Source organism: Mustela erminea, chromosome 7 (genome assembly GCF_009829155.1).
Source record: "Mustela erminea isolate mMusErm1 chromosome 7, mMusErm1.Pri, whole genome shotgun sequence".
Taxonomy (NCBI): Eukaryota; Metazoa; Chordata; class Mammalia; order Carnivora; family Mustelidae; genus Mustela; species Mustela erminea.
Window position 1 is genome coordinate 67,057,807 of NC_045620.1, and position 26,877 is coordinate 67,084,683.

Genomic DNA, 26,877 nt, shown 5'->3' on the forward strand with positions numbered 1-26,877 from the left:
TGGTGACCTCCATGGTTGCTCGGTCTGTGATGTGGACACTGTGGCACGAAGCAAGGCGGCTTTGTAAGTTAAACTGTATGTGGAGATGAGGTTTTTGCAACAGCTGATTTAACCTGGCATGTTCCAGATTCTAAATTCTATGTGATAAGAATACTTTACATGGAGTCTTCCACTGAGGAAATAAATGATTATAGGAAACTATGGTGTGGGCATCTCTTTGGAGTATTATGATGGTTATTATGATGGAATATTGTGCTGCTCACATTCCTGGTTCTGGTTGTTGTAGTCCCCTTATGTTATAAAAACTGCAAACAAAAATATCATGCTAGTGTCCCTGTCTTGGTATACACATAGTCTGACAGTTTCTCCAGCAATGCAGAAAAAGGTATAGTAAGGCCTAGATTATTCTGGACAGAAATACAGAATTAGAAGCTGTTAAAGCCATAAAGTTTGTACCATCTCTTTGCTTATACAGAAATTGAAGTCCAAAAAGTTAAAAGATTCTCCAAAGTCACACAGCCAGCTGGGCAGCAGTTGGTCCTATTTCTCCTGTCTCGTGGTCCAATCTCTGCCCTTTAAGGCCATTTCATACTGCAGTAGGTCATTCTAGAGCCCCTGTGGGAAGGACTATTAGGTTTCTCCTCTGACTGAAAGCTCAGGAACAAACAGGTAACAGTCGCCATCTACCAGTGATGTTGGGTCATTCTCTTTGGTGTAATAACTGCATCAGTAAAAATAGGAATTACATGAGGATGGACTCCAGCGAAATCTGTTGAAAATGGAGCATTATAACAGAAGGGTGTTATTCAGCTAACATTTTGTATCCATGGCTGCATAGGTGTGAAGTCTTGTTCATATCCCACTCTTCTTCAAGAGACTTTAACCCTTTTGTTCAGAATTTCTTCACTGCTGAGGCCCTGACTCTGTTTTCCTCTCCCCTGCGGTAAACCATACCCAAACTTCTTTTGATGAACCTAAAAAGCATCTCTCAACAGATCCAAGTGATAGATGGCTTCAACAGAATCCAGTAACATCAAGACACCAGGGAAATGAGCCCAAACCGTATTGACCATAAATAATGACCAAACAGCAAATTGTGTTCAGATTATCTAAAGTTATTTAAATGTTTATAGTCAATTGTTCCATAAATTAGAGTCTTCCTTAACTGAAGACCTGTATATGCTCATAAAATATGCATTGAATACTTTGAGATACAGTAATAGCATTGCAAAGAGGTAACTCAAAAGCACGTGGAAGCACTTTATATTGGCTTTGTATCATGGAGGGGAGGGGCGTTTGATGGTCTGTGAAAAGAAAGCAGGTGGAGAATGATGTCATGGGGACACTCTGATTAGGATGGAGGACAGATTTCTTTGAGAAATCCAAGAATTAATAAGTTAATAGGAGAAAAATTTTTAAGATTTTATGTATTTATTATTTAAGAGAGAGAGAGAAAGAGAGAGAGAATATGAAGAGGGAAGGTCAGAAGGAGAAGCAGACTCCATGTGGACCAGGGAGCTCAATGTGGGGCTTGATCCTGGGATTCCAGAATCATGGCCCGAGGCAGTTGCTTAACCAACTGAGCCACCTAAGTGCCCGGTCAGAAAAATTTCTTAAAAATGAAAAAAATCTAAGGTAAAATCTCCACAATTTCCATAATGTAGTGATTTGAAGAAAAAGACCTGATTTTCATACTGTAAAATTTACCTATTTCAATTCAGTAATTTTCAGTAAAACTGACAGAGCTTTCAGCCACCACCAAAATCCTACAAATTCTTTCTTTTTCCACATCATTTTGGCACTTTTAGTTCACTCACTTCGTTTCTACAAAAAACCCACAAAACAAAAAACGTGTTGAGATTTTGATATGAATTACATTTGGAGCTATGGATCTGTTTGGGGAAAGTGGCTATATTAACAATATTAAGTTTTCTAATCATTAACATGTTATGTCCCTTGTTCTTTCTTCAGTTTTTTATAGAGGTGTTTTATAGTTTTCAGCATATAAGTCTTTCACTAATTTTGATAAATTTATTCCTAAATATTCTATTGTTTTTCATGCTGTTATAAATGAAATTCTTTTCTTAACTTTATTTTCAGATTGCTCATAGCTGGTCCATAGTTATACAACTGATTTTATTTTCCTGTATTTGTCTTGTATCATGACATCCTACTGAACTTGCTAATTAATTCTAGTAGTTGTTGGGTGGATTCCCTAGTTTTCCACATAGAAGATCATATCATTCATAAATAAATACAGCTTTATTTATTCTTTTCCAACCTGGATGCCTTTTCTTTTCTGTTTGCACTGGCTGGAACCTCAAGTACAAAGTATAGGGTACCTTTCCTTGCTTCTGATCTTAAGGCAGAGTACCTTTCCTTGCTTCTGATCTTAAGGGGAAGTCATTCAGTCTTTCACCATTAAGGATCATGTTTGATGTAGGCTTTTCATAGATGGTTTTTCACCAAGTTGAGGAAGTTCCCTTCTATTCCTAGCTTGTTGAGAACCTTTAAAGGATGTTGGAGTTTGTCAAGTGCTCTTTCTCCATGCATGAAAATAATATGGTAAATTATCCTTTGTTCTAGTAATATGGTGTATCGCATTGATTTGTGGATGTTAAATCCACAAATTTTGCAAGCTTTGCATTCCTGGGATATTTGGTTGTTGTGTACAATCCTTCTGTATGTTGCTGGATTTATTTGCAGACCTGTTTTTGCATCTATATTCATGAGGAATATAGGTCTGTACTTTCCTTTTCTTGTATCTTTGGTTTGGTATTGGGGTAATACTTGGCCTTTCCTTCTCTAATGTAAGTGCTCTTCCTAGTAATTTCTTGCTTCCTAGGGTTCATCTTCCAGCATTGGTCCTCACATTTATTAGGAATTAAAAATAATGACTGTTCTGGATGATGTATTGGAAGCTTTGGGATTTTAGAGGGAGTGGAGGGTAGTAGAGATTGGATCTTTCTATTTTGGTCAGCTCAACAAGCACAGAAAATAAGATTTTAGAGTTAGACTCTACAAATCACAGTGATGCTACCAGTTTCTTCATGTAGTGGACACAATGTGACATTCACTTCAAGCCTTGACTCATATGGTGCCATTTGGAAATTACAGAGTGGTCCTTTGCTTTGCTTCTTCTGAAATTGCCTGGGAATAAAGTCTTTCCAGAGAGATTACAACTGAGCTGGGTTTTGAACAGATTATTTGAATAGGAAGGACCTTGCTCATTTTAAAAAATAATTCTCCTCTATGTTCTTCAGATTGTATCATTTCTGTTGATTTGCTTTCAAGTTTCTTTCTACTGTCATGTGAGTTCTGCTATTAAGTCCTTCCAGATACTGTGGTTTTTACTTCTAAGATTTTCATTTTTTTAATATTTCTCTGCTGAAAATAACTACCTTGCCATTCATTTCAAGAGTATGCAACCACATGGACCATGGTTATAATTGCTGATTTAAAGTCTTTTTCTGATTATTCCAACATCTGGGTCACCTCAGTATTGTCACCTATTGATCGCCTTTTAACTTGAGAATTAGTCATATTGCTTGCTTTTTTAAAGTATGTTGTATTTTGGATTGTGTACTGGATATATTGAATATTATGTTTTAAGACCCTGGATCCTATTTAAATTCTCTGGAAAAGGGTCACCTTTTTTGTGTTTTAACAAAATTTAATTGAGTCTAGACCTCAAGTTCTTCTCACTTTTTATGGTCATTGGCTCCCATATAACAGTTCATATATCAGTTTTAATAGCCTATTCCTAATAATATAGAAAGTATTCAGAGTGATTATCAAAGTATATGGATGATCTGTAATTTTTGAAAGTCAGATTCTCAGTAGAGAATCCCAAGTTACTCTGTATCTATGATTTTTACTGTCTGTGTTGATTTTTTAAAATCAATTATTAATGTTTTATATTTTTTTAGCAACAGAAACCTCAAGGAAATCCAACAAAGAAAACTAAATCAAAAAAATTGGATCCCCTCAAAGGCCAGAAAGTTATCGCGAGATGCGATGAAAATGGCTTTTACTTTCCAGGTAGATACTTTATTTTATAAGATTTCTTTGTTAAATAATATGGTATCAGGGACCCAAGGTTCTCAAACTGTGCTTTCCCCAGAACACTGATATTTCATGAGCTGTATTAAGGCATTCCACTTCTAAAAGGAAATGATAATGGGGATTCTACCTATGTTTCTGAGGGGTAATAGCCAGAAAATAAATTTAATCTTTCATTTGTTCAGTAAAACAATTTTACTACACATCTGCTATTTTCTATGAATGTAATATTCCTAAAGTGCTGGTCTAGTATAGACCAGCACATGAAAATTCTTGTCTTTGTGGAACTTACATTCTAGTGAGGGAGATAGAGAAGCGAGCAAATACATACAATATGTAGTGTGTCAGCTACAGTGTTGTAGAGAAAAATCAAGCTACAAAGGGAACTGAGAGTGTCGAGGTAAAGGCTGCAATTTTAAATACGGTGGCCAATGAAGAACTGCTTGGGAAGGTGATGTGTGAATATGGAGGAGGAGCAAGCCATGAAATTATCTGGGGGAAGAGAGTTCCTTGTTATTGTATTTTTTTAAAGATTCATTTATTTTGAGAGAGAGGGAGAGAATGTGAGTATGAGTGGGGAAGGGGGAGGAACAGGGGGCTGAGCAAGAGGGAGAGAAAGACTCCTCAAGCAGACTCCCCCTTGATCACAGAGCCTGATGTAGGACTTGATACGGGGCTTAGTCCCAGGACCCCAAGATCATGACCTGAGCCAAAATCAAGAGTTGGATGCTTAACCTGCTGAGCCACCCAGGCACCCCTTGGGGAAGAGTTCTAAGCAGAAGGAACAGCAGTACAGAGTCCTGAGGCTGGAGTCCATGTTGTTAAAAGAGGCCAGTGTGGCCAGATCCAAGAGCTTTTCCCAAAAGTTTTTGGGATATGTGATCCTGAAGAAACCTGCCAGGAGCAGTTCAAGTGAGAGCTTTGTGGACAGTGAAAATAATATGTATGTAGAGGTGGAGATAAACATTTTCTATCTGGAGAAATAAAACAGATTATGGCTGGAACCTAGAATGCAAAGAAACAGTAGAAAATAATAAAGGTCTTCAGGGAGGGAAGTATGGGGCCATTCATAAAAGGTCATGTTAAGAAGTTTGGACTTGGACCACCTGGGTGGCTTAGTTGGTTAAGCGACTGACTTTGGCTCAGGTCATGATCCCAGAGTCCCGGGACTGAGTCCTGCATTAGGCTCTCAGCAACATGGGGAGTCTGCTTCTCCCTCTGACCCTCTCCCCTCTCGTGCTTTCTCTCACTCTCTCTCAAATCAATAAATAAAACCTTTAAGAAAAAAGAAAAGTTTAGACTTTATTGAGGAGCCACATGGAAAGCAGAGAAAAACATAATCATCCTTGAAGTCCACAGAAGCTCCCCCACCATGCTGTGTGAAGAGTGGATACAGAGTAGGTTGGAATGTCCCCCAGGTCCCTGTCTCAGGCCATATGGTAGATAGTGATATGTGCAGGAGATGTTGGTATGCACAGGAAGATAATGATGTGTCTGGGGTGTGAGGGATTGTAGATACACTGCGTATGTGCTGATATCTCAGAAATCTCTCCAGGCAGGTTTCCTCTTGAGACTCTAGACCACTATTTCTAATTGCTTCCGGTTGCTGAAGTTGTCAGAAAAGCAATTAGAGATAAGGTCTAGAGTCTCAGGAGGAAATCTGTCTGGAGAGAGAGATTTTTGAGACATCAACACATAAGTGTCATTGATATGGGAAGGGCCTGTAGGGAAGAGAGAGCCTTGAGGAAGATCCATGGGGCAGAAAGATGATACTGTAGAAACAGCCAGTTTTAGGTAGGCATTATCTGTCAAACACCAGTTAGAAGAATCATTTTTTTTAATTAATTAAATTTCATTGAATCTTTTTAAGTGGAAAAAAAATACTTCAGCAGGAGTTTTGGTTCCAAGCAGGCATATGTGGAGAACTGACAGCTAGGACATTTTCTTTGAAATTCAGTAGATGTGCTTTGGAGCTGACTAGATGAGAGTAATTAAATATGGATGGGAGCATTCTAGATGAGCTCATAGGCCAAGGCACAAAACTCTTCTTTGCAAGAGCAGGGCCCAAAAACCTCCTCTTTCTCTGGGACCCAGATTTGCTGGGTAGTGATTATGGGGGGGTGGGGTGCTCTGCTTGATTTTTTTTGAATTGGAGCCCAGAGAGGGGTCTGAGGCTAATTTGGCAGTTGAATGGAAATGCAGGAAAAGACTGGCTTCCAGCTGGCTGCATTAGAGTTTGGGATTAGTTCACTGGCCAAGGTCCTGGAGAAAAGTAGAAAGGCTCAAACTTTTCCTCTACACACCATTCTCATGTGATAAGAAATGCCAAAACCTACTGCCGCCAGTCTGGGGAAGTTGAGGAAGCAGGTAACACCATGGCCACATGCAATTTCTGAGATCATGTCAGCAATCATTATTGCCCTATTCTGTATTGTTTTGTTTTTCTTTAAATATGCAATTAGAGGCAGAGAGTGCACGCCACCAACAGTTGGGATCTGGCTGTTTGAGAATTTTTAGTTTGTGGCTGTGATTAAACTCAAATAAGTCTGTGTGAAGGAAATACACATTTGAATTTAGTCATATGATCAATAATTTGGATTAGTGGCTAGTTAGCAAATACTGACTCAGACAAATTAAATGATCATGCTGTGTTCCTGGATGTACTTTGATTTTGTTTCCCTCTTCTCCCCTAAAGTCAGTGCATCTTTAGTTGGGAATTTCAACCCAACTCATAGAGTTGTTTATTTATTTATTTTAATTTCAAACTCATAGAAAAGTTGCAAGAATAATAGAACTTTTGTATATACTTTTTTAACCCAGCTTTGTCAATGATTAACTTTTGTCATGTGTATTTTACCACATTTATCATTTTATTTTATTCTTCTTCTCTCTACTCACCTCCACACATACACATTTTCTGAACTATTTGAGATTAGGTAACATCATCATGCCCCTTTACTCCTTAATGCATCAGTCTATATGTCTCAATAACAAGGCTATTGTCTTAACATAATCATAATAAAGTAATAAAATCCAGGAAATTTAGCACTATTATACTACTTTTTATTTGTATATTTCAGTTTTGTTAATTGTCTCAATTAGGGTTTTATATTTTTTGTCTCTAGAATAGGTCAAGTCTGGAACCATGTTAACATTGAATTAACACATCTCCTTAGTCGTCTTTAATCTAGAATTATTTTCTAGCCTTTCCTATCATTTCTTATGACACAGATACATATTATTTAAGAACAAGATCAATTACTTTATAGAATGTTCCTCAGTTAGCTTAAGCTCAGAGTGTGCATTCCTAGCCACTTTCCTACCTAAGTGATGGCATGATGTCATGTCCCTCTCAGGGCCTCCCATCCAGAGGCACATGATGTCCCTCAGCCCCTTTAGTGACACTGCTAGAGATCGCCTGGTCACTATGCATTACTGTTTCCTCCCTTGTAAAAAAGAAGGCCAAACAGAGACTTGTGGAGAACCGCATGATATTCATCAGTGACACCTTTTTTGATAACTTTTGCTTGGGGCCTGCTAAATATTTCTAATGAAAAATATCTGGCTTTGAAATGTATCTCAGCAGTAGATGGCTTTGAAGGACTGTTTGATCAGAGTGTTCCTCGCTTCAGGCCGGGTCCACACTGTAGCAGAGCTAGCCCGGTTGTTGCTGTCATTTTTCGTGGTCAGGGCAGGGATTTCTGTATGGCTGACTCTCTTCCAGAGTCAGTGTGGAATATCTAATTAAGGAGTGACTGAGTTGTTCAGAATGGAAGTGATAGGCCTAGTCTGGCTCATCAGGATGCTGAAAGGCAGGGAGGAAGTCACATTTCAAAACATTATTTTAAGTCATTAATGCAGGAATTGGCTCCTCCTTCCTCTTCTTCAGTGAAAAGAAGCATTGGCATCAGGAAATCCATGTTGATGAAAAGTCTGAGTTGCAAAATTTCTGCACTATGCCACAGAAACAGGTTACAATGGAAGAAAAAGGCAGGCAGGTGGCAGAGGCAGGGAAGGAGAAACTGAATACCTTTCCAGGTCTCATGTTTTAGGGTCAGAAAATCCCAAGTTTTTATTTACTTGAAGTCTGCCTTTTTCCTCTACCAGCCCTGTGACTGAATCCGCAAAGTTCTCTGAGCCTGTTTCTTTAACCTCCTGAATGAAATGAAAACAATTAGAACCCCCATAAGCTTGTGGTGTAGATTAAATATGGTAATGTACAGTATTCTCTAAATTAGAAACTGTGAATTGCATGTGAAGAGTTGTTCTCTCATCCCATGAGACAGCTTCTCTTGAGAGATAGAAACAACTTCTGTCCTCTTCTGGGGGTCAAAGGAGGGGTTTGCAATTCAAAAACTTCAACAACAGTTTAAAAACCTTAGCAGAAATTCAGAAAGGCAAAAATTAGCCCAGGGGACTAGAAACGAAACTTCTGAGGCTGAAGGAAGGAGAGAATATGATGAGTAGATGTCCAAGATGACTGTCAGTGCAGTGGGGCAGGTGGAGGGGCTGCTTACGGTGGAGCAAAGCTAAAGCCTTTTTCAGGAGACGGAATTTAAGGGAGGCTGTGCATATCAGAAAGTTAGACTGGAGGTAAAAGAGAAATTCCTGTCTGGAGTGAAGACTGAGAACTATTCCCACGTCTTTCACAAAATGAACGGACCTACCTTCTTGGAGTATTTCTGCAGTCTTCGACCACTGAGAATGGGCCCCATTTTGGCGGAGGGGCTCAACAGGGGTCCATTCCCTATTCTCCAGCTTGAATACAGGAGAGCCCTCTGGCGAAGGTGGGGGCCCAATCTGTACCCAAGGAAAGTTACTGGGATTGACAGGCCTCCACTGGGAAAAAGCTCAGGCCCCTGAATTTGTTCCCGGGGACATTTCAGAGCCAGGAGACACAGTCTCACCTCTCTGGAGGTGAGGACAAAGAGAAACTGCAGCATAAGGGAAAACAAAATTAGATGCTGGTTCCAACTCAGGACTTAGAAACTCCCTAATTAGATGGAGAAGGAGCAAATGCAGAGGCTGAGCCATAATTCAACAGGCCGACTCGTGGTCCTCAGCCAGCCAGCAAGGCTGTCCACACAGCGCAGCTGGTTCTAACGTCAGCCTGGGAGACACTGTACTAATTTCTGCAGGTGCACAAAGGCTTGTTTCTGTAGAGCTTGTATGAAGAAGAAAACAATGGAAGGACCTAAAAAGAGGTGTTGTAACATACCAAAAAGTCTAGATCTAATCATGTGGGGCAGGGGTGGCAGGGTTTTTCTGTGAAAGACACACAGTAAATGGTTTAGACTTTGTGGCCATCCAGTCTCTGTCACCACTACTCCACTTAGGCAAACGACAGAAACCCTGCCTCGTAGGTTTATGAGTAGACTCTGCTAAGTCCCAGAGGCTGAGAATTTGAGGAGGATCATACCAACCAGTGTGGCCATTATGGCAGCCCAGGCCCTTCACTGTGAATCCTGGGAGGGGGTGTGGGGCTCGCCAGTGTATGGGATGTGAGCATTCTCCTCAGTTAGGAGTGGTTCTTCATTGCTTTCCTAATAGGAGGTCTTTCTAAAAAGCAGTGTTTGTTTTTCTAATTAAAAGGATAAAGTCAGTTTATGGCAGGAAATGTGTGAATAATGTATAAAGAACATTTCAAAAACCAAACTGAACATTTTAATCCAATGAGAAAACACACACCAGTGGAACTGGTTTTTGTTTGTTGGGTGTATGTGTGTGTTTAAAAAAAAAATTATTTCTTTGGCCATTTGAAACAAGAGACATGAACTCAAGATGAAAAACACCAGCCATTTCTTTGCCACATCAAAGGCCATGGGACTTGGCCAAAGTAAGCGTGTGAGCTGGGGCAGCGGTGCCAGGCCCTGGTGTCTTGGGAGCCCTGAGGGGACACATACATTTTTTTCTCTTGGAGTAGGAGTCTCACTGCAGCTTTACTTGCCTGGGGAAGTGTCCCTATCAAAACTTCCCTTAATGGTGATTCACAGACCTGTACCCCTGGGGATAAAAATATATGTTTATAAAAAATAAAAAATTAAAAAATATATATTAAAAAAGAAAAAAAAACTTCCCTTAATATCCCTTAATGATGGGAAAATATATCTCAACTAGGATAAGTGACAAAACATGTACACCTTAAAACAGGTGTTTTTGTTTTTGTTTTTGTTTTCTATTATAATCATCCCTTTGAGTATAGCTAAAAGACAGGGAAACTTTTTTTTTTTTAATAGTTATCAATTTTTGACAAGGAAACTTTTTGCATCTTTTTCCTTTGTTCCTTTTTTGGTAGTGCATTTTAGGGAAGCCAGGGGAAGTGTTCAGCCTAGTTAGCTTGTCATTTATCTGATATTAGATGAAAAGTTGATGATGGGAGTTCCTATTTTCTTTTACTTTCACAATTTAACAGTCTGATTTTCTATATGTGAGGAGTATAGAAGGAAATATGCCTAATGTAAGTAAATAAGGAAATTAGATGGTACGAAGTATCCAGGAAGAGGATATTTGTTTCTAGGAATGATGTTCTTATCAGGATGGCTGCTGCTGATTATGGACAGACAAGCTTCTGCACATTCTCTGGACTTCCGAGCTCAGCGGTGTCTAGACCAGGGCTGTGCACTTCACCACTTTGAGTCGGTCAACCCCAGTATGCAACGTACAGTATCCACTGTTACCTCCTGGAGACATCAAAGGGGCATGCTGATTTAAACAGGCCAAGTGTTATAAATTAGCCAACAAGATGGCATAAGAGAATAGGCATTATTTGTCTTCATATTATATTTTAAATTTGATTCCTTTCAGGGGTTGTGAAGAAGTGTGTGAGCCCCACCCATGCACTGGTGGATTTCAGGTACGGAGACACCAAGGTTGTGCCCACCTCGTTCATCACACCTATCGGGGGCGCCATGCCTTGCCCACTGCTCCAGGTACCTGCTACAGCCATCTTTTCTGGGGACCCTTTCCACCATCCCCACGGTTGCAGATAACAGGATGGCGAGGCCACTGGTGGGCCTTTGTTGAACACCTAGTTGAGGTCCTCCAGGGAGCTTGTGTTTGTCCAGGAAAAGCAGTGACCCGTTGCCCGGCAACTTTTTTGCTCCACCTTGATCTGCTAACACCTTGTTCCGGGGGCGCCTGACTGCATAGACTTCCTTGTATTAGCCCCTGTGGCCCTTGTCGCTTTACAGACAGTGATGGTCAGGGAAGAGAGCTTCTGTAACTGCTAACACCCTGGAAACTTAAACTGTGCAAGATTGTATTAAAACCCATGTAAATGACAAGGGCAGAGGTGGAGCTTTCTTTCATGTTGTAGTTAGTTCCTGCCAGACCTTGATGCCACAATGCAGTTACACCTGAACATGCATTCCATGGGTGAGCTGGCCTGCTGTGTTCTCATCTGCATATAAATCCATATAAACTGGGCCGCATGGGGGCCCATCATTCCCAGCCCCCAGGCCAAAGGGGAGACAGAAAGGGTGCCTGGGTGGCTCAGTTGGTGAAGCATCTGCCTTCAGCTGAGGTCATGATCTCAGGGTCCTGGGATTGAGCCCACATCGGGCCCCGCAGGAAGTCTCCTTTCCCTCTCCCGCTCCCCCTGCTCGTGTCCTCTCTCTCTCTCTCTGTGTCTCTGTCTCTGTCAAATAAATAAATAAATAAATATCTAAAGAAAGAAAGAAAGGAGGAAAAAAACAAAACCAAAAGCGAGCCTCCCAGAGGTCCAGCATTGGTGTTTCTTAGACAGCGAGAGCCAGGAGGAAAAGCACCCAATGAACACTCAGAGAATTCCACGAGGTTGTCTGTCAGCACCTCCCTGGCCAGACCCAGAGCCCCCATCGGTCCACTTTTCCCCTAACTGTTGGTCTTGTCCATCTGACATGTGCCCAGCAATATCTGTATGCCCCTTCACAAGATTTTCTTCCTGCTAGAACTTGTCTCTTTGTAACTTTTGCCTGTGGATTTCAAGTGTGTGCTTTGGAACATTAAGCAAACCTGCTGCTTTCCATTGTCTGGGTGACAGCCCTTCAGATCTATGAGGACACTCTTCCTCTCTCTTCCTGGTCTTTATGTGAAATAGGTTCGTTCAACCAATTTTTATAGGCTATGTTTTCCAGACCTCTTGCCAGCCTGCTGGCTACCCCCAACCCCGGGATCCTTGTCAAGTGAAGAAAGAATTCCTGGGAAAACTGGGGCTCCCCTAAATCGATTGCAGAGTTCCAGGTGTGGCCCAGTGAACCTGGGGAATTTTGAAACTATTGACTCTTTCCTAGCCTAGAAAAAATGTGTATTTGAAATATAGCATTAGTTCTTGCTAATTACCTTGGAGTGTTTTTAAACAGGCTTATGTTGACATTGCTTATAAGATCTATAAGCAAAATATTTTCTATGATGTATGTTCTCTTCTACAGGTTGGAGATTATGTCTTTGCCAAAATTGTGATACCCAACGGATTTGACTTCTATGTCCCTGCCATTGTCATAGCACTTCCAAATCAGGATGTGGCCGATGATAAATTCTACACAGTTTTGAAGTGCAACAACCGGAGAGTAAGTAGACTTTCCTTGAGGAAAGGGCTTTCTCACTAGGTGGAAATTGGCTTCCGGACTTCGGGGCAGTGCCTTGCTCTTTGCTAACATCATCATAGGTTCTGAAGGAATGACCTGCCTTGCCGCACCTGTTCCCACTCCTTGTGGTTTGGATTCTGCCCACTCTGCAACACAAAATCTACCCCCTCACTGAGGCTGCCATGGCCTCCTAACTCCTTCATTGAATGGCCTTTTTGGCTCTCCTCCCACGTTTGACCACTGGGGAGGCTCACTCCAGTTCTTTACTATCCTCCCCAGCTTCTCACAGCCCCGTGCTCTCTCCGGTCCTTGCCTGCTGCTTCTCAGCCTGCTCTGTTCCCTTCCCGGCCTCCCTATGAATTTCCCTAAATGCTTTAGAAAGCCTCTTTATCAGTTTACAGATCTGCCGATGTCACTTGTCTGCCTGATGTCCCCCCCGCCCCGCAACACACACATGGGCACGTGCCTGCACTTCTCATTACCCTCAAGGAAAAGCCCAACCTGGACCCAGCATGGCCCCAGCTCCCTGGAAGGCTCACTGCTTCCTGAATACAGTGGGCTTCTTTAAGCCCCTAGTCTTTCCGTCTTCCTGGACTACCCTCCCAACTTCTTTCCACAGAAACTCCTGTCACAGGGAAGACTCTGCCCACTGTCATGTCTTGCTGAGGCCCTAAGGTTTCCTCTGCACACTCTACTTTCCCCTTCCCACACTGGCTTCCTCACCAATGCCCAGTTCCCTAAAGGCAGGAACTGTGGCCTATTCATCTTTGTAGCCCTAGCACAGGCCTCTGATGAAGAGAAGGTTCTCAAAATTGCTTTTTAAATTACTTAATTGAATGACCTTTCTAATGGAAATGACATTGTCTTGATGGACTATTTAATATGCCTAGAAAATAGACTAGCAAGCAAAGAGCAAGAAGTAAAATACTAGTGGCTAATTTTCTTAAGTACTTATTCTGTGCCACAGGTACTAATCTCAGGACTTTATATGTAAAGAACAATTGAATGCTCAAAACCCTGTGAGCAGGTACTGTTATTATTCCTGTTTTCAGATAAAGAAACTGAAGCAGAAGGGTTAAGTCTCTCACAGCGTAAGTGGGACAAAGGGCATTTGAACCCAGCCAGTCTGGCTCCATAGCCTACACTCCTAATCTCTGTGTATACTCTGTATCTCTGTATACTGCCTAGTATACAGAGTAAAAATGTCCAGTCAGTCCTTGATTATAGCATGAAGTATATCCGTCAGGAGAGGGGTCATGGTAAATGAATTTTAGAATTAAAGGAAAAGAATAAATCCCATCAGAGCCAGTGGTCCAAGAAGTAGTTTCCAATCTGACAGAATAAGGAGAAATGGGTATGTTCTCATCAACGTGGGGGTGGGGGGGAACAAAACAAAACCTTAAGAGAAGCTATTTGGATGACAGTAAAAAGCAGTCTAGAGGACAGTGGGTGGGAAGATTTTCTGACATAAGGCACCAGTCCGGGATATCTACTAGGCAAGAGAGGAGAAAGCAAATCAAGGGGCATTTGAAGAGATGTCCCTAGGCACACCCCAGGGTGTGGGGAGAGATGAAGCAGTTGTCCTAGGATCCCTAAGAAAGAGTCTTAAAGCCCAGGGGGGACCTGGAATTTACCCACAGGGCAATTAGGCTCTGGAGACAAGAGCTGGGTGGTCAGTGGGGAGACACTGAAGACAGTTCTAGTAGAGATTCACAGTGCTGAAGGTGACATATTTGGCAAGGGGTGGTGGCTAAAGTTTCTAAGTCTAGGAAAGAGATGGCCAAGGCTGAAGTAAAGGTAGCTAGGAGGGAGGTTCTGTGGAGGGATGTGTAGGTGTGCGTGTACATGTGCCTGGGCACCTGCATCTTATGTGGATGGCCTTGCACGTGATCCAGGATATGGAGAAATGACCAGGAGGACTCATCGATGACTTTTACTCAGTGTGTAATTATCCAACCAGCCTCTGCCATTTGACTGCCGTCTAAAGTGTTATCCTGAATAAGATAATGGCTAGCAGCTATTGTAGTGGATTGAGCTGAAATAAAGTTAACATCTAAATTGTGGGCATTTCTGATTTAAGTTGCATGAATACCTTTTGGTATTATTACAGGAATTTTGCCCTCGGAGTGCACTTATTAAGATCAGCCAAAACAAGTATGCTCTCTCTTGCTCTCATATAAAATCACCCCCAATTCAGGAGGATCCAAAAGTGTAAGTAGACCCAAGTTTTCATACTCCCTGAACTTTATATCTTTGCACTGTTAATCTGTTTCTGAGTTGGGATTCATGAAAAATAATTGGGGAGAAAAGCAGAAGTGGAGGGCCTCCTGCTTAAAAGGTAGTTCTATGGTTATTATTCCTTCCACATCACACCACTTACTTGCTGGTTATTTGTCTGTCTGGTTCGAATCTCAAATGCAACACTGTTTTACTGACTCTTCAGAAAAACATTCAGTCCTGTCATGAACTTGAAGGAATTATTCCCCTTTTATTAGTAAGAGTTCAGGGATTTCTAATAAAGTCTTGCCATAAAGCAAAAGTTAGATTAAGTTGTGGTTGGGACCAATCAACCATCTGCTTCTTCCCTTGCTGGGGAATGAGAATGAGGTGTTGGCCCTGGCTTGCCTGTGCCCAGGTGAGCATGAAGGGGTGCACGGGTGGCGGTTTCTATGGGCTACAGTGGGTTGAATACATTTCCATCTGAGGAAGTAAGATTGCTAAAAGCTGGAATGGTGGATTAAAGTAAAGTCAGAAGAAGCTGAGGCCTAGAAAGTAGGCAAAATCTGAAGTCCATGGGACTGATGAGGGACATCACAGCTAGAGTCAGAGCTATGACCTGGGAGTGAAGGTTGATTTTCAGCAAGGGTTAGGAAAAGGTTTCCTAGAAATACCCTCCAACTTCACTTGGAGTTTGTAGGTTGTCTTGAGTGCCAACCTTCATTCACCTGATGGCACCTTGCACTTCATAAATAGAAACCATCAGACATTCTCTCCTCCACTTCTTTTCCCTGACTATAGTCTTGTGGAAACCTCCTTACCCCTGATATCAAGGTACTTTCTCTCATCCAAGGCTGACGGGCTCACCAGGCTCCAGAGCCTGTCCCCACTACCCAGTTCTTGCTCCATCAGTTACACTGGATTCTCTCCTATCTCCCTAGCTCCTCTCCCGATTTCTTTGCCCAGTGAAAACCCAAATTTACCCCCCCACACATGCACACACCCACCCCAGTCCTAAATCCATAGAGCTCCCTTGGTTCAGCGGTGTGATCTGGCATCCTCCCTCCCTTCACAGCCACACTGTATGTGGGCAGTCTCATAGACGGTTGTCTTCCCTTTCTTGACTTCTCTTCCCTCCCTGAGGAGCCTAGGGTATTGACTTCGCACCTTACCCATGGGTGAAGCTGTTCCCACAGGGTCCACTAGGGACCTCTCACACGCTCACACCGTCTGAGGTCTGTTTGACTATCTCAGCCACCCCTCCTCCTTTCCTTGAGACCTGTCATGGCTCCTCCTCCCTCTGGATTTCCTCCTGCCTGATTTCAACCATATCCCTAACTTCTTTGAATCTATTTACACTAAGGACCTCATACCTCCCTCTCTACTACAGGCCATTCCTGTACTCTGGCATCAGAATTGTAGTGTCTCAGAGTGGGACCTAGGATGAACTTTGCTAATAAAAGCTCCCCCCCGGTTTGTAATGTGCAGACTTGGCTGGTCTATGGTGGAAAGAGCCTTGGAAGCTAAGCCCTGATTTCCTATCCCAGCCCACCCTCACTTAGTTTGTACCCTTGGGCAGGTAGTTTATCATCTAGGAGCTTGTTTGCTCTCAGTGAGATTAGGGTGGTGTAAGGATTGGAGATGGTCATTGTGTGTTTGGGGGAAAGCAGATGCTCAGTCCATGGTGGGAATCCTGTTATTTTCTGCCATCCACCTGAGTGTACAGAATCTCAAATTTAGCACATCTAATACTAAAATTATAGCTCCCCACAGACCTACTCCCATCTCTGCCCTCCCTGACTCAGTTCTCTCTGCCCCTCGCCAGTCACAGAGTTGTCCATGCAGAAACTTGGTCATTATCTTTGGTTTCTTCTTGCCTTTTACCCACCACACCCCATGGGTCTTCCAAGCTATAGTGATCCTAACATGCAAATATTTCTGAGCTCTGCTGGACCTTGCTCCCTTTGGTCAGGCATCTCCTGCCAACAGTCCCAGCCCTCTTCCAGACAGAGGGGCTGAGCAGAGGAATCTTTCTCACATGCAAATCTGCTCCAACCCCTTCTCTACTTAAAAAACCCTTCGATCGCCCTCCCTTGCCCCTTCTTATTCTAGTTAGCCTCTTGTGGGTCTGACCCAGGCGTGCCCTGCTAGCCATCCCCCAACCAACCTCTCATAACCATACTAAACTGCTTGTAGCTTTTCCTCATGCCATACTTTTTCAAGGCTCTGTGCTGTATTTATCTCCCTTGAATGTTATCCTTTGCCCTTGGCAACCAGGGAACACTAACATTGAGCTCAAGCGTCACCATCACTATGTCATGTTCCAAGACTCCAGCCATTATGTGCACCGAGGTGATCTCACTGCCTCCTGTAGAGGTTTTCATTACAGAAATATTCCCTTGTGTAGGGCCATGTACTTTTTTAGTTTCTTACTGCCGTTAGGCACGTGTCCTTGAAAGCAGGTGCCAGGTTCTGTCCACTTCTAAATCATTGTCAAGGCCCAGCTCATAGGATGTGCCCAATGACTGTTCGAAGAATGAGCCAGTGAACACATAAATACTCGTGGAGGCCCAGCATTGTTCCTTAAGAAGTGCATGGTTTCACAGAGAATCTTTCCTTAGGTATTATGATCGAAAATATACAATCCCATCTTTCATTCTCTTCTAGATGAGTGTAATGTTCATTTAAAATTTATAGCACATTTTTTGTTAATCTCAAAAGCCTACTCAAAATGATATCCAAATTACAGTACATTTTAAAGGAATGTGAATAGATGAAAGTCTAGGTATTGGCCATTTTCACTAAATCCAACATTATCAATCCTATTTTAGAATAAAAATTCAATTCTTTCTGTGTTTTGAAAAGCCTGTAATTATTTTCTATCTTAGTCCTGCCCCAGGCCTTTTTTAAATCTCTTAGCTGCTTAGCTCTTAGCTTCTCAGGCATTACACAGTGGACGTGTTCCTTGACTCTCTAGTCTCCCCATGGTAACTTCCACTGTTGTTTTGCCCTAGCTGCCTCTCTGCTAGCCAGGACTGCCTTTAATTCTCTTAAGCAGAGGTCACATCCAACCTGCTAAGTTCAGAATTTAATCTGTCTCTGTTTCTATAATCAGAGCTGGCAGGTGTGAGCACACAGACTGAAGGTACAAGTCTTGTTTTGTATCTCCACTGGGATTTCCTTCTGGTAGGTGCTTCTCATCAGGAGGGCTTCCTCACTAGGTTTCTGAAGGTACCACCTCCCTTTGGTTTGTCTTTAGTAAGCCTTCGCATCATTATACCAAATGAGACGATTAAAAAAAATCCCAGTGCTTTCTTCAGGGGCTACTTAAATGTGCTATGGCTTGCAACCCCAACAGAACAGCATTTGACTTAATTTAACTTTAAAATATTGAATCCACTATAACCATCCACGTGGGGTTGGTCAGACGGATACACGGCCTCACGCATGAACTGGGATGCCAGACATTCAGCTCTCCATATTCTGCACCTCCACTTTTTCTCCTTCCTTGAAGACTTCAGTGGTGCGTGGCAGGCTATATCCTCCAGGCCCCTCTTCTGGTTCCTAACTGAGGGCAACACATGGTTAAAGACAGGAAGGGAAGTATTTAGAGGGTAAAGGGTTCAAAAAGTGATTGAATATGGCCAAAGCCGATGCCTAGTTTTATTTTCAGCTTAAAATTTGACACCTAAATGATTCTTGAGGACTTTTGTCCTCCATCATCTAATATGTTACCCATATTGTTAAATTCCAAATAACTAGTTTTAAAGGGGAGAATTTTAGAATCACAGTATTTACAATGTGAACTCAAGGGAGGCTCTCACTGGTTTGATTTTCTCTTTCCTCTGCCATGTGATGAGTGCATTTCCTGGCAGCACAGCTGAGGGAGGTGGCCTTCTGAGAATGTGTCTGATGGAGGGACAAGATTACTCATGCCTTACCTACCTTCAGTGATGTCCCTGAGCTTTTTTGTACACTTCATAGCATAGAGATATCTGTTCTGAGTGGAAATATTCCCCAACCTGACTGTAACTGTCTCCGTTTAGAGAATATGCATGTAATTTCTCCTAATTCCAAAGTGCAAGTGGACCAGGAGGAATTCCCCCCCACCCACCCACTTAGCATCCTCCCTCTTTGCCTGGCAGAGAATTCCCAGCAGAGTTGTTCCCTGACTCCTCCCCTGGAATTCTGTTCCTGTCAGAAGGCTGTGGCCTCTTCTGGGGCTGTTGCAGGGGAAGCATTCCTGGTAGGTTTGATGCTCTGGCTTCTGGTTTTCTCCAGTGAAGGGAAGCGCTCTACCAGGCTTTACTCCCGTTATGCACTGAGAGGTTGGTTGAGTCCAGGCTGAGGACTAGGTACTCCTCAGACAGGGTGCTTCTAACAGGCCACAGCTCAATCCATGAACTTGGCACCATGTAACTGGCTGGATATTCCACTCCCCCCGCCCCACCCCAGCCATCGCTGGGATCCATCCTCCACTCATGACAGAACAAGGTTTGGGCACATTACTTCTGAGTGTCCTCCTTAAGAAGAGTCACTTTGAGGGAGTTGGAGTTCTTTTAAAAAATAACAACATTCTAAATGTGAGCAGGAAAGCCAGATAGAACTAATCTTTTTCTCTGCTCCAAAAAAATCATGGGGCATCTGAAGGAGATTGCTGGGCACTGAGATCCTGAAGGCAGAGAGTGTTCTCTTGATGTGTGTTTGCAACTGTGTGGCCTTGGGAACATGGCTGTGTATGAGTCTCTGGGAGGGGAGACCATGCGTTTTATCCAATTCCTGAATATTAGCCTCTCATTGTCTCTCTCTGAACAGTTGAATCATTTTCCAGCAAGCCACTTGGATTTAGGAATATGTCCCAAAGGAAGTCATAATTCTGTGTTGCTTAACATTCCTCACTGTCCTCCATGTAGTGTGGTCTCACATCATCTTCCCGACAGTAGGAATATTAAGTGGTTGATTGAAACCTCAAGATCCCACGCTGGTTCTGACATTACATGAGATGAATCACTTCCTAGAATCTTGCCCAGTCACCACTGACTATTTTTCCCTTAGAAGGAGCTATGCATCTGAAATTGTTAAGCCTTAGTATGTCATTAGCTCTCTCGTCCCTTTCTGGTCAGATTAGGAGCCCCATTTCCTAGGCTGGAGCAAAGTCCTGAAAAATAAGCAGATCAGCAGCAAACCCTGCCTGTGAGTGTCCCATAGTTTCTGAAGGGACAAATGCCATTGCCTATTTTCAGGAAAACGTGTTTTGGAGCCCCAGTATGGGAATAAGAGAGCGTTGAGAGTCATAAAGATTTGTTAGCCCTGAGGGCCTGTGGTAACAATTCGGATGGCAGTAGCTTTTTGTATCAGTCTCTCCATTTTCTCCTCCTTCCATTGTTAAAACTCAGGGGCCTTGTGGTCTTTCTCAAACAGCAGGTTTTTCTGTCCTAAAACCAGCTTTCTGATAGACACTTAGCACAGAAAAGAGCTGAGGCCGCAGAGAACCCCGCGAACAGAGTAAGCTGATAAGCTGATACTAATCAGGCAAATGAGGTAGGTTTTGACCCAAGGAAAGTGTGGAGTCGGTGCTCAGCACTTTCTTCCCCAGAGTGGAGCCGGCAGCGTCTGAAGAACCAGTGAAGGCACAGTGCCTGGCTTCCCTCATCTTACCCCTACTCTCTGACATACACATATGTCATTTTGACCTGTTTATCGCACTATTTAAACCTGTAGCCTAAAATTATTAATAGGACACTGAACTTTTCTTGGTTTTGGCATAAGACAAAAGAAAACCATTTCTTTTGGCCTGTCCAAGTGTCCTGATGCGTAACGTCCTGGCTAGAGTCAGGAACATGGCCACCTTCCCCTTTCCTCAGAGTGGGTTTGGGCCAAGCTGAATGAGGGTGCATGGTAGGGGGGCATTGCATAAGACCTCTCACATCAGATTCACACTAACCCTCTTCCCCCTCCTGCAAAGGGACATTTCCTTGTGAAATATCTTGAACTTGGTTGACATCAGTCATTCTGGAGAGTAAAATGGGGTAGCTGAACAGCATCTGCTTACTTGATGTAAAGGCTTTTCCTTGATCAAAACCCTAGTCCGCTTTTTATCCTGATCATGACAGCATGCCTATTTTTATTCTTATGCCGAAAGTATGCACAGTGTTTTCTCTGCTATGTTGATTATTTTTCCTCAAAATAAAAATTTTTGTTTCCGCTTATCATTTGAGACAGTTAAAAAAATGTTTTTAATGGGGAGTAAGTGACAATCCTACTGGAATTCTTTTCCCTGAGGCAACTATTAACAGTTTGATGGAAAGGTTTCTAGCTATCTTTATGTGTTCACAACCTTAGTAACAGTAGGAAAATGTAACACACATAGTTTGTGACTTATTCCCCACTTAACAATATATTACTTGCATTTTGGCATGACCAGGACATCTCTTATTTCATTATTGCCTACTTAGAATGTAATTATCCAGATGGTACATGATTTATGTGACTAGTACCCTACTGAAGGCTAGACACATGTTGCTTCTTAAGCTTTCCTGCACTTCTTCCTGGGTTCTTTCCACAGTCATCTTCCTGGGTTCTTTCCACAGTCATCTTCCTGGTATCCTTCAGGTAGGCAGGTCAACCTCTCTTCAGCCTTCATCTTGGGTGCCTTACTCTCTACTTTCCATTCCTCCTTCCTGTTGCTCTTCTTCCTGAGGTTATAGGTGGTAGACTGGACTGTAACCAGTCCCGATACATGGGAAATAAAGAACATCTCTGAGAAGGAAATAGAACGTATCAACTTAGTCTGCTCAGGAGGGAGGAATAATGTGAGGAAGAGTTGATGGTAATGTGGTAGGTAGGTTTTTATATTGTTTTTTGTTTTTATTTTTTAAAGATTTATTTATTTGAGTGAGAGAGTATGTAAGCAGGGGGAGGGGCAAAGGGAGAGGGAGAGAGAGAATCTCAAGCAGACTCCCCACTGAGCATGGAGCCAAAATTGGGTCTTGATCTGATGACCCTGAGATCATGACTGGAGCCAAAGTGAAGAGTTGGATGCTTAATCAGCTAAGCCACCCAGGTGCCCTGGTAGGTAAGATTTTAGGTTTTCCAGAGTAGAGTTGGTTGCAACCTTGCTGTGTGATTTTAAGATGAGTCTCTGAGAACCCAACCTTACAAACTTATACACCCACACAGGTGCTGGCCTCCTATTTCAAGATAATTTTGTTTATGGCCTCCTGGGATGCTTTTTCCAATGTTACTGCTGTTGCTTGGGTTTTTTATTGTGTTTTATTTTTTTATCATAAAACTTATCATTTTAACCATTTTTAAGTATACAGTTCAGTGGCATTAAGTATATTTTCATTATTGTGCAACCATCACATGAAACGCCCCCAAATTTTGTCATCATCCCAAACTGAAACTCTGTACCCATTGAACATACACTCCTCATTCCCTCTGTACCCCTTGCTCTGGGAAACCACCATTTTACTTTCTGTCTCTCTGATTTTGACTAGTCTTTATATATCATTTAAGTGGAATCATACAGTATTTGTCCTTTGTGACTCACACCTTTCACTTAGCATGATGTCTTCAAGGTATATCCATATCCTAGTATGTGCCAGCATTTCCTCCCTTTTTAAGGCTGAATAATATTTTATTGTATGTAAATACCCCAGTTTATTTATCCATTCACCTGTTGATAGACAGTCATGTTACTTCCGTCTTTTGGCTATTATGAGTAAAAACAGTGAACATGAGTGTCCATATCTGTTTGAATCCGTACTTTCCTTCTTGTGGATACATACACAGAAGTGGAGTTGCTAGATTGTACAGTAATCCAATTTTTACTATTTTGGGGAATTGCCATGCTGTTCTACACAGGAACTTTACCATTTCATATTTCCACCAACAGTCCACAAGGGTTCCAGTTTCTCAGTGTCCTTGCCAACATCTTTTTGGTTTTGCTTTTTTTTTTCCTTGATAATAGCTATCCTCCTGCAGGCCATTTTTTAATCCCTCAATTACCTCTTGAGTCTTTGAGCCAGTCCTTGAAAAGTGTCACATATGGTGAATCTTGATCCTTTGAAGAGGGATTAGATTGATAGAATTTTCTTTTTAGAAATAACTAAAAATCTCCCATTCTTGGGACGCCTGGGTGGCTCAGTTGGTTAAGCAGCTGCCTTCGGCTCAGGTCATGATCCCAGGGTCCTGGGATCGAGTCCCACATCGGGCTCCTTGCTCAGCAGGGAGCCTGCTTCTCCCTCTGCTTCTGCCTGCCTCTCTGTCTGCCTGTGCTCACTCTCTCTGACAAATAAATAAATAAAATCTTAAAAAAAAAAAACTCCCATTCTTAATTTTTTCTTTGTAATTTCTAAAAGGATTTGAAACAGCAATGGTCAAAAGTTATTTAGAGTGAAGCCTGGGTAATCAAGGTGTAGATACTGATTATGGGAACAAAATAAGGTTTAACACCAGGCAGCTGGTGTTTTTAACTCATCCCGAAGGCCCTGAAAAACGTAAGTTCCCAAAACGGTGTGCCATGAGGGCATGGCTGGAATGAAGTCATGATTCCCGAGATCCCTTCTTTGAAAAAAACAGTTCTGGATAAATAAACTGATCAATACATTTTCTTTTTTTTTTAATACCCTTTGACCAACATCTTCCCATTTCCCCCACCCTCTCTCCGTAGCCCCTCGTGGCCACCATTTTATTCTCTGTTTCTATTACACACATAAGTGAGATCACACAGTATTTGTCTTTCTCTGACCTATTTCACTTAATATAATACCCTCAAGGTCTGTCCTTGTCACAAATAGAAGGGTTTCCTTCCTGTTTTATAGATAATAATAATCCATTGTTTATGAATTATATATGTATAATGCCTAATCAATTGAGCCACCCAGGCACCCCCTCCATTTTTAAATTTTTTAGGAGTTTCCGTACTGTTTTACATAGTGAATGTACCAGTTTACACTCCCGTTAACAGTGTGTAAGAGCTCACTTTTCTCCACATCCTCAGCAATACTTGTCATTTGTTATCATTTTGGCAACAGCCATGCTAACAAGTGTGAGGTGATACCTCTTTGTGATTTTGATTTGCATTACCCTGTTGGTTAGTGTTATTGAGCATGTTTTCATATACCTTTTGACCATCTGTATGTCTTTTTTTTTTTTAATTTTCAGGTCCTTTTCCATTACTTAATCAGATTACTTGGGTTGTTTTTTCTTTCCATAATTAGCAAGAGATAATTCTGCAGGATTATTGATATTAAGTTGTATGAGTTCCATATATAGCTTGGCCATTAATCCATTATCTCATACATTGTTTGCAAATATTTTCTCTCATTTCTTTTTTTTTTTTTTTTAAGATTTTTATTTATTTATTTGATAGAAAGAGATCACAAGTAGGCAGAGAGACAGGCAGAGAGAGAGGGGGAAAGCAGGCTTCCCCGCTGAACAGAGAGCCCGATGCGGGGCTCGATCCCAGGACTCTGAGATCATGACCTGAGCTGAAGGCAGAGGCTTAAACCACTGAGCCACCCAGGCGCCCCTTTTCTCTCATTTCTTAGGTTGCCTTTTTGTTTTGTTGTTTGTTTCTTTCGCTAGGCAGAGGATTTTTAGTTTGATATAGCCCCATTCGTTTTTGCTTTTGTTGCTTGTACTTTTGGTGTTGTATCTAAAATATCATTGCCAAAACCAGTGTAGAAGAGTTTTTCCTCTGTGTTATCTTCTAGGAGTATTATAGTTTCAGTTCTTTTTTTTAATTTTTATTTTTAAAGATTTTTATTTACTTATTGACAGAGAGAGAGAAATCACAAGTAGGCAGAGAGACGGGCAAGCAAAGAGAGGGGAAGCAGGCTCTCAACCGAGCAGAGAGCCCCATGCAAGACTTGATCCCAGGACCCTGAGATCATGACCCGAGCTGAAGGCAGAGGCTTAACCCACTGAGCCACCCATGCATCCCATGGTTTCAGTTCTTACTAAGTCCATTTCATGTCAATTTTTGTGAGTGTTGTAAGATAGGAGCATGTGGATTTCCAGTTTTTCCAGTTTATTGAAAAAATTGTCATTTCCCCATTGAGTATTCTTGACACCATTGTCAAATATTAGTTGATTATGTACACTATATTTTATAAATTTTCTAAATGGTTAAATTGGCTCTGTGACTTCCGAGTCATATCCAATGTCAATTAAATTAAAAATCCTGTCATTTTTTTATTTGGGGGACTTTTTTCTGATGGTACACTGTATGGTAATTAGGGAAAACTAAGTGTAGAGGACGTCTCTACTGTAAAATCTCCAGTTCAGTATGTCAGGAATGAACTGCACTATGATGTGACCAAGCTTATCATCCTGGGGTGGACACATGTCAATTCTGAGGCATGTCAAGGGACTTCTTGGTCAGGAATTATTGCTTCACTCACTGACTCGGTCAGAACAGCGTTCAAATGACATTAGTTCTCCATACCACATGAGGCTCCCAGACATCAAGATCTGTGGAAATGAACTGCATGGAGTAAAGCCCAGCCCAGACCATCAGGGCCCATTGGACTTCTGCAACTCCATTCCGTAGGTAGAAGGCCACAGGACAAAGAGCTGAGAAACACCACAGGGCTGGCTTGAACATCTCTGTAGACACAGCAGCCAACCAGGGTAACACTGCGCTCTCTCTCTCTCTCTCTCTCTCTCTCTCTCTCTGTAGGGAGAATGTGAAAACGAAGAACTCTACTTTCTTAATATGTCCACTCAAAGAAATTGACACTGGGGATTTACGAGAGCTAAGACAGGAGAATCCTAGAAAGAAGAAAAAGAAACCTGCCAAGAGGCTGCCTCTCCAGGAGATGGTGTCCTCGGATTCAGATGACTCTTCTCATGGCATCAGGTCCCAAGAGTCCAACCCCAAGAAATACCCCAAGCCCAAGGTGGGAGGGGGACGACATCGCCTATTTCCGGAACACCCTGAAACTTCTCTCAAGAATAGTGCCCTTGAGATTGCTCCCCAGTTTCCAGGCCAGTTTAGTTCCCAGTACAGCAAAAACTCTAACACCCTTAAATAATGCTGACCTCCACCTCCTCAGAGAAGGTTCTCAGCCTGGGGTCTAGGAGTCAGCCAGCTATGCCATCCTGCGATACTTCCACCTCAAGCAGTACTGCCCTTCCCTCCTAGAACCACCCACAGCAGCAAAGGGTTGAGGACCATTGCTGAGAAACCTTAAAGCAGTCTAGTGGCAGCTATGTTTAAGAGAGCCAGCATTCTTCCAGGGCTTCCCAGACCTCAGCCACTCATCATGGTGGAACTAGCCCCTCGACTGAGGTAAGGCCGCCCTTCATTCTACCCATTCCTACCCTGTTTGTAAAACAGATACACTTGCCTGTTATCCTCCACCTGGATCTCCAGTCTGTTTGCGCTTATTTGTTCTGGATTTTTCTAACCATTCTTTATCCTATTATTTTCCCGCCCTTACCACATTATACTCAATATTTTGATAAATTCTACATGCCCAGAAATTTAATCTGGCAGATTATCGTCATAGATTTTCAGCTCCTTTTTTCGGAAGTTAAGGTAGTTATAATCCAACCCTACAGTCTTGTTTTAAATTATCTCATCTGAATTAGGTATTTTATCACTTAATGTTAAGACTTAAATTAAGACCTAGTAACTTGTCTGAGATCTGAAAAAATTATTGATTTCTGGCCATTTTATTGAGGCTTTCCTAATTATTTTTGTTTGTAGTCTGTTGTAGGTACCTCTAATTGAGCGCAGAACCAGAATAAAAACTCTTACGTTGGAAACATTTCAAAACTATTGTATTGTTTATTTATTACTGTTTTCTTTGAACACATTTTAGCAATGATATGAAAGTATTCACTTCTTTTTATTCTTAATAAATTAGTAAAATTAGCTTCACTAATTTCAAAGATGAAATAGCTCTCTCAAATTCTCTCTCTTTAGTCAGTAACAGCCCCAGGGCTATATAATAATACAAACTATTAATGAGAAAAATATTGGATGCTTTTTGCAAATGGGAAAGATAGATTTTAGAGTATC

General features: G+C 42.0%; 1 protein-coding gene across 2 annotated transcripts in view; it reads left to right on the forward strand.

Annotated features, from left to right (window-relative positions):
* The window catches only part of VWA3B (von Willebrand factor A domain containing 3B), a 236,408-nt gene extending 209,777 nt beyond the window's left edge, over window positions 1–26,631 (forward strand). The window contains exons 23-29 of one of the 2 annotated variants that reach the window (XM_032351983.1): window positions 3,930–4,041; window positions 10,867–10,991; window positions 12,471–12,608; window positions 14,737–14,837; window positions 25,531–25,710; window positions 25,907–26,142; window positions 26,563–26,631. In XM_032351983.1, coding sequence (XP_032207874.1) covers window positions 3,930–4,041; window positions 10,867–10,991; window positions 12,471–12,608; window positions 14,737–14,837; window positions 25,531–25,710; window positions 25,907–25,931 — 681 coding nt within the window. In that variant the 3' untranslated portion in view covers window positions 25,932–26,142; window positions 26,563–26,631. The remainder of the gene's footprint in view (window positions 1–3,929; window positions 4,042–10,866; window positions 10,992–12,470; window positions 12,609–14,736; window positions 14,838–25,530; window positions 25,711–25,906; window positions 26,143–26,562) is intronic. The other variant, XM_032351982.1, reaches the window with a different exon arrangement.
* Window positions 26,632–26,877: the final 246 nt, after the last annotated feature.